The sequence below is a fragment of the Ipomoea nil genome, unplaced genomic scaffold (assembly GCF_001879475.1).
Source record: "Ipomoea nil cultivar Tokyo-kokei standard unplaced genomic scaffold, Asagao_1.1 scaffold3238, whole genome shotgun sequence".
Classification (NCBI taxonomy): Eukaryota; Viridiplantae; Streptophyta; class Magnoliopsida; order Solanales; family Convolvulaceae; genus Ipomoea; species Ipomoea nil.
Genome location: NW_017619666.1, coordinates 1,486,276 through 1,494,504, shown reverse-complemented (window position 1 = coordinate 1,494,504; position 8,229 = coordinate 1,486,276). Strand labels below are relative to the sequence as shown.

Below are 8,229 nucleotides of genomic sequence, written 5' to 3'. Positions count from 1 at the left end.
ATAATTTCATCGGTGGCAGAGTGGGCCAGTGGCAGCAGCCACATCTTTTTCCTAGTGCCCTAACATTTATTTGGTTAAATTAAATACCAAATTCCAAAAAAAAAAAAATACCAAATTAACTTCACATAAACGTAGCTTTAAAAGAACAAACCGTATTACACACATTACACTTCCACCTTACCTAAGTTGAAATTTCAGTGATTCGAGTGAAACAGCGAGCAAAAGTACCAGTTAATACCACCAGAACAAATAGCTTCCAAGAATATTAGAGAAAATTGCAAAATTCAATAGAGCACAAGGGAATAATATCAGGCAGCTATACTATAATGTTTCAATCCGCAATCCGACAGAAACTAAACAGATCACATCACATCTAACACTATTTCCACAATCCTTCCCAACCCACTGCCAAAAATGAAACTAAGAAAATGGAATAATAATAATAGTAATATGATAAGAGAATATAAACCCAGAAAGACTTCAATGGAGAAAGGCAAATCCAGAGACTTCTAAAAGACTGCATATATCTTCTTGACACATTGAACTACTGTTGCTTGCACTCTGGAGGCCTCTCACCTTGCTGACCATCTGCAGCTGCAGCTGCTCTTCCACTTCTCTGTAATTCAATGAAATATAACTCAGAAAAATACTATGGGACATAAAATCATGCACAATATACAAAATATATAATCTAATTAAAAAAAAAAAAAAAAAAAAAAAAAAGGTATACCTTCCGTGCAGCAGCAGTTGTCTGGAGCAGATAAGAAAGGAGGATAAAATATATCAGCTCGATAAGCAATTTAAGAATGGTAAATACTATGTGAACTCCCAATTTCTATTCCCACTCTCAAATTCTTGATGTGAACAATTTTCTGAGTGCACACATAAAAATAGCCTATCAATGTTTGCTAGTGTGCCACATCAAGGAATAAAAATGAGGGAGTAGAATTTGGGAGTATGCATAGTAGAACTCATTAAGAATAAATACAAAGACAACTGGCAAGCCAAAACAACAATCAACTTTGTACCCTCTTCTTTGTCTTGACATCATCTTCATCATCGTCATCATCCTCTTCTTCATCTTCCTCCTCGTCCTCTTCATCCTCTTCGTCATCATCATCCTCCTCGTCATCTTCATCATCTAGTTCAGGAAAATCATTTTCAGCAGCTTCCCCAGTGAACCAAGACACTGCATGTGGGATAATTTTGTCTCGAATAGTTGACCTGCACAGCATAGGAGATATCATTTTGTCATGCTTGCAGCAAAAGAGTAAAACATATCAGTCAGTTCAAACTAGATAAAGCAAACATCACAAAAGAGGCACAACACAAAGTTATTACAGAACAGAAAGGGAATATTAAAACCATGTTAACACTTAAAAAGGATTACTTGTAACTTTTGAGAAAATCAATGCTGAATACACAAACACCGAAAGAGGACTGAAAGATTCACATTTATTTAGACTCACCCAATGTCATAGTCTTGTTCCATTAAATTTTGCAGCTCCTCAGCCTATCCAAATAAAAAGGTAAAATATATCAGCTAGAAAAAATAGAAAGAAAAGCCAAAAACTATAATACACGGATGCAATTCTTACAGCTTCTTCATCAATGTCATCTTCATCCTCAGGGACTTCAGGTGGACTAAAGAAGTTGAAGAAACTGTCACACTGTTCAGTTTTAGTCACGGGCTTGGCATTCTTAGACCCCTTCTTAGGTTTCTTCTTCAAGATCTTCTGTGTCAAGCATTTTCCTGGATACCACTCTATCTCAGTCCTGCAAAGTGGACATATGGTAACTCCTTAATACAAAAAAAAGCAATCAGAAAATATTCCAAACATAAAACAATAACATCAGTTGCACTTGGTCCCACCAAAACCATCAATCAGCTAATAAGCACAAAAAGAAATTGAAAAATGTAAAGACATGCAATATGCCGCATATCAATAAAAAAAAAAGAGAAATTTACTTACCCTATGGCTTTCTCTAGAATAGGTTCATCTTCATCAATCATATGATAGGTCTTAGTCAAAATAGAGTTTTTGAAGAATGGATTGGTCTCAAAGAAAAATTCAAGCTTGAAGCCCTTTGGATTATCAATTCTGGACCACTTAATGTCTTTCAAATATTCGAGAGCTCCTTCATCACGCTCAGTAATCTAACATCAATAAGAAGGCGGAGATAAAATAAAATGCAAATGATCAAACAGGTTATAAAAAATGCAGAAAGGCAACAAAGAGAGCATTCATGAACATCTAACCTCTTCAGCTAACACTTCATTATTCTTCATAGCAGTAACCCAGAAATGTGGAACTCCTTTCTCGGCAGTTTTGTCGTCTTCTTGGTCCATAGACACTGCTTCAGCTTTTTCACCTTCAACTTCAACTATACCATTCACTATTTCATATCTCTGCACGTTTTTTTTCACTTCATTATGAATTTGAGGCATAGGATTACAAGCCAATGAAATAGCAGACGTATAATAATAATATGGTAAAAGAGCCTTACAAACCTTTGTATATAGTGGTTGATAAAGCTTCTGATACTTGGCTTCAAGTGCTGCTCTCTCTTCAAGAAACTTTGCCTCCAATTCATCATGTTGAGTCTGCACAATTCAGCACCAAAATCCACCAAGGGAGCATCAATAATCAATAAGATGTAAGAGAATGTGAAAATTCAAAACTGAAAAAAAAAAAAAAAAAAAAAAAAAAAAAACTGTGAAGATGTAAGCAGTTAGTTGAGAGCAAGGAGGGCAAGGATTGACAAAAAAAACATAACAATAATAATATGTTTTCTAAACAAGTTGTATAGGGAAATTACTTCTCTGATTTACTTATAAAAAACAAATCATATAAAATAAAGTGGCTCCTCATTCACTAAAACTTAAAGGTATTTAATATTTAACCAATACCATAAAATCTTTGCAAAAATAAAGTCATTCTTTAATCACCAAAATTGTTCAATGAGAAACTCAATTTATTAGCAACAATTAAAATTAAAATTGGACCAATACAGGATATGCCAAAATTCAAATAATTCCCCACTTGGGACTTTCCCTATTTATTGTGTCAATTCAATTAACCACATTTAATACTCTTAACAATCTGCAATGACATTGGAATTTTCAGATTAGGATATCTTAAATTGATGTCCACATAGAATTGGAGTTTCATAAAACAACCAAGCGTTTAAAACATTCGAGACACCAGTACAAGATTCACATACCTGAATCTCCCTGAGGAACTCAACACGCTCTCTGACATCAGGTGACAAGCTCTCGAGCACATTTGAATGCTGTCCAGTAAGATCCTGAAGCTTATTCTTTAGAAAATGAAACACTATCAGTATTAATACAACTCTATTCCCTTTTTAGGAGGGAATAAAAGGGACCCCTACACACAAACAGCATACAGCTCCTTTGATAAAACTTCAAAGAGGGACTGGGCTATACAGATGTACTTATAATCTATGTATTGCAAACATAAGAAACGGCAAAAATAACTTACTTTGAGAACGTTGACAAGGTCAGCCTTTTCCTCAGAATTCAGAGCTACAAAGAAATTGAAACAACAATAATACACGAAATAAACACAGGAAAATCAAAGCATATCAAGATTCCAGCAAGTACAGAAACACACTAGCGAATTCATTACGCTCCCGCATGTTAAAATTAAAATCTGTATACGTATACATACAGATAGAACTGTACGAGTAGATTAACGTAGCTCTCTGGATAGAAGGTTACCAGCGTTGAGATCGGACATGCTGAAGTTATCCTTGGCGTTGGCCATTGTTGAAACAGAATAAACCCTAGGAGAGAGAAAGCAAAAACCCGAGAGAGAAAGAGCTTCAGTTTAAGCCTTCCCCTATATCTCCTCCCGCTTGCCGTCTCCCTCCGCCGCTGAAAACCTAGCACCAAAATATGTGTATTTATACTGACGGTCAACAAGGGCTTGTTTGCGTAATCACAATCTTTTCTGATTAAAAAATATATTTAGGCATGTTCTCATTTTTACTTTTCGATTTTATATTTTTTTGGGGTAATCCAGTCACAAATACTCACAATAGCATTCGAATATGCATTCATTATCAAAAACAAAATTCTATTTTTTGGAAAATTAATATTAAAATTTATTTATTTATATATTTTTAAATTTAAAAAAAAATAATGGAGAACATAAAATTACAGAGTTTAAGTAAATGCAATCATAAGTTTGACATACACAGTCTTACAGATCATTTACTACTTTATTCACTTTCTTATAATTATAATTTTAAATCTAAATACGTTTAAAATAAATACATACATAATTTTGAATTAAATATAAAATTTTATTTTTATAATTAAAACAAATAAAATGGCATTAAATTCAAAATACGAATACATAAATAAAAATAAAAATAAAAAACATAAATAAAATAAAAATTACGTTTCTGTAAATATCTTCTTCATGGTATACTTACAAACCCTTTTGTGATTTGCTAGTTGCTCTTATGTGATTTGTGAAGTATCTTTATACCAGAGTTGCAATTCCATGGCCTCATCGTATATTCCCTTTGCAAATGCGCTTCTTTCCTTTGTCGCAACATTTTTTCCTTTGACCATAGTGTATTTATCAATTCGTTGCCGTAGCTTATGGTCAACATTGGGTTCGAAAATTTCCACTTTGCCTTTGCCTTTCTGCTTGGGCATTTGAATTTTCTTTTTCTCTATCTGAAGACATATTGAGAAGAAATAGACATGTAAACAAATTTGAGAGGAAATATAAGTGTATAAAAATCTTTTTTTTTTTTTTAGGGATATAGAAAATCTTATAAAGGTACGAATAGAAATAATTAAACAAATCCCAATGGTCAAATGACCGTTGAGGGAAAATTAGTAATAATAATTAAACAAATCCCAACAGTCAAATGACCATTAAGGGCAAATGAAACTCTTTTGCAACCTAAACGGTAAAATAGTTGTTAAGACAACTGCTTTGGTGTGTGGTCGCATGCCTGTCACACACCACGCACCGCGTGCCTGCTACACATCACGCACTTGGAACAACATACTCTAGAGATAACAGTTTCTCCAGAGCATGTTACTTCTCTCATCTCCACCCCTTCTCCCTCTTTCTCTCCCCCTCCCCCCTCACACCTCCCCACCCTACCCTCTTTCTCATCCCATTGGAGATGCTCTATGGATTTGTTAACAATTTTTTCTTTTCATGTGTTTTGTGTTGAAATTTATTGTCTAATTAATTAATATATTTTAAGTAAGTTATTATTCAACTACATATAATTATTAAAAAAAAAATGCAATTTTAGTCCCACAATTGTTTCTTTCTAGCAGTTTTAGTCCCTAATTATTTACTATTGCAATATACACCATGACTCTTCAAAAAAGTTGTAGTTTTAACCCCTGAAGCGGCAAAACTACTAAACTATATTAAAATTTTATTATTTTTTTTTTGAATGTTACTGGCCCGTTTACATTGTAGTAAATGTGCATATACTTTCTCAAGTTACTGAAACACAAAGAACCAATAACGCCTCCACTGAGGCTTGAACTCATAACCTTCCAAATGAAAGTTCAACCCGGGTACCATTAGACCACAGTCTTGGTATATTAAAATTTTACTTAGTACATAGATATTTCAAAACTTAATTATCTTTGTTCTTAATAACATTGTAAATTTTGGTATTTCATATGCAAAATATAGAATTGACAATTTTCTTTCTTAAAATTTTTCTTTTTAATTGTGACACATCGTCCCTATTTTCCTTACATGACATTGTTAAAATCATATTCTTTATTTTTTAAATGAAATATCAAGACTAATCAAAATTGTAGTTAATGAAGAAACATTAAGTAAAATACTCATGTATTAAGTAAAATTTTAATAGAGTTTAATAATTTTGTTATTTCAATGATTAAAGCTGCAAATTTTTTGAATGGTTAGGGGTGTATATTGCAATAGTAAAAAGCTAATAACTAAAACGGCTAGCAAAGAACAATTGAAGGACTAAAATTGCATTTTTCCCTATAATTATATATTTGATAATATAAATGGTTGAATGTTGAATATGATTGATGAGGATTTTAACTAGTTAATATATTGTATAAATATTTTGTTAGAATAAAATATGATCGATAAATTTAAAATTATAAACAATTTAATATTTTTATATTTATTTTGATAATATAATTTTATAATTTATTTTATCATTGGACATTGATTTAATTGTGCAGCCTGTTTCAATTAACTAGTTAAAAAATAATGGAGATTGAATATTAAAACATCCTATTAATAAATTATTATGTTACAAAATCTTTGACGCATGTAAGACTTATTATTGTGCAATTTCCAATTATTAAGACTGGTGTTAGATAAATATAATTTTAATGTACCAAATGAATAAAGAGTGAAAATAGAAAGCAAATACTATAGGCCCTATTTGGTAAAATATTAGCCTATTAGTCAATTTTGCCTTATTTAACCACTATTAATTATTTGATTTAGTTAAAAAGTCAACTCTAAAATGCTAAAATTCTAAAAGCTGTTCAAAGCAACTTTTTCAATTAGCTTTTTGAGAAAAGAAATTATACCAAATAGCTATCAACTAACATCTAATTTACCAAACACCTTTTTACAATCAGCTAATGTTATAAACTAGTTATACCTTCTAATTAACCTAATCAGCTAACAGCCATTTACCAAACAGGACCTATATTTATTTCAGTAATAAAATTTTTGTATAATGTATCTTGATGTATACCGAGTATGAGAACCCGGTTGAACCACCTAAACCCGATTACACCACCTAAACCCCTCCATAACCCCTAAATAAATACCCATTACTTGCCCTTGCCCTACTAACAACCCATGATAAATCCCATAAATACCTCTTTATAACCCACTAAACCACCTATTATTACCTATTTAATTTATCCCATTCTAACCTCCTATTTATTGCCCCTTAATAATACCCATTAAATCCTAATAAACACCACTTACTACCCTTGAAGACTTGTAGCTATAAAAGAAGGAGAGAGTAAAGAGCAAAGGGGGGTCATCACGAGAGGGCTCAATATTTGAGAGTGAAAGAGAAAGCTTCATCCATACACAATGTAACATGCACAAAAGCTCCTACAAAAAAATAGTAAAATCTTTGACTTGACACCGCCCAAAAAAACTTGTGATTTTTTTTTTCAATTTTTACGTAAAAATCATTGTGTCAATTTTTTTTTTCTATTTATTTTTTATATTCTATTTCCCAGTGATTCATCAACTTTTCCGGTTATGTTGGATCCCCGGTAGACTTCTCAAAAGTCTAGAAACCAACCTATCTAATCCGATAAATTACTTATGGTAAACAAATAAGCCTATAACCATTTTCTTAATATGAATGATGAGTAAACTTTATATATCAATATTTCATTATAAGGTAGTTAGTTATAAATTTGTATAAGTATTGTGATATATTACGTTGAGTTAATCATATATGATACTAACCGAGAAAAAAAATATTTTTCAAAATTCAAAACATAATACCCTAAAAAGGAATAAAAAGGGCGAGGGACATGTGTGTTGTGTGATGTATGCACCACTTTTGATGATCCATTCGACATTAATCAGCAGCATATCACACGTCTTATATGCATGTTAGCTGGCATATGCTTTTGTTAAGATTTTATGATAAAATGGTAAATGAAACATTTTTTTTAAAATTTTTTGTTTGTTTGTCTCCATATCCAATAAATATGCAATAATGAGAAAAAAAAAAAACCAAAAAACAAAGCAATTACAGTACAATATTATTTAAGGCATTTAATCTATATTGCTAATTTCTCTTACTAAAATCACCACAATAATATTTTACTACTTGATACTCCGTATATAGTACAATATTAATTAAAAAATATAAAATATGCGTCAAACAAATCTAAAATGTAAAATATATAATACATCTATACTATATATAAAAACAAAATCCTGAAATTTTAACTTCCCGTCCAATTCCTAAAAAATCTCTCTTCCCAATAAAATATATTGATTTCTACTTTCTCATTCGTACTGATGGATTTAATTCACCTGGGGTAGCCCGAATTATTAAACCCGGATAAGAATACGTACAAAATAAATAATATAACGCAAAGATATCGTAAGGCCGCAGGGACCGTAGGTCGCAGGGACCGTATATTGTATTAATTGTCGCTAATAAGCTATTACAAGACTTGATTAT

General features: G+C 31.6%; 1 protein-coding gene across 2 annotated transcripts; it reads right to left on the bottom strand.

The window, feature by feature from the left end:
• Positions 1–263: 263 nt before the first annotated feature.
• Positions 264–3,923, bottom strand: LOC109169023 (nucleosome assembly protein 1;2-like). Of its 2 annotated transcripts, none has more exons than XM_019317918.1 (11): positions 3,746–3,923; positions 3,507–3,550; positions 3,226–3,321; positions 2,513–2,605; positions 2,261–2,410; positions 1,974–2,158; positions 1,599–1,776; positions 1,470–1,513; positions 1,029–1,224; positions 731–751; positions 264–616 (listed from the first exon to the last, which is right to left on the bottom strand). In XM_019317918.1, the coding sequence occupies exons 1-11, from the start codon at positions 3,789–3,791 to the stop codon at positions 545–547; spliced, it is 1,125 nt and encodes a 374-aa protein (XP_019173463.1). In that variant the 5' UTR covers positions 3,792–3,923; the 3' UTR covers positions 264–544. The 2 variants fall into 2 exon arrangements, with proteins under 2 accessions (XP_019173463.1, XP_019173464.1); XM_019317919.1 differs by having other exon boundaries at positions 731–753; positions 1,034–1,224.
• Positions 3,924–8,229: the final 4,306 nt, after the last annotated feature.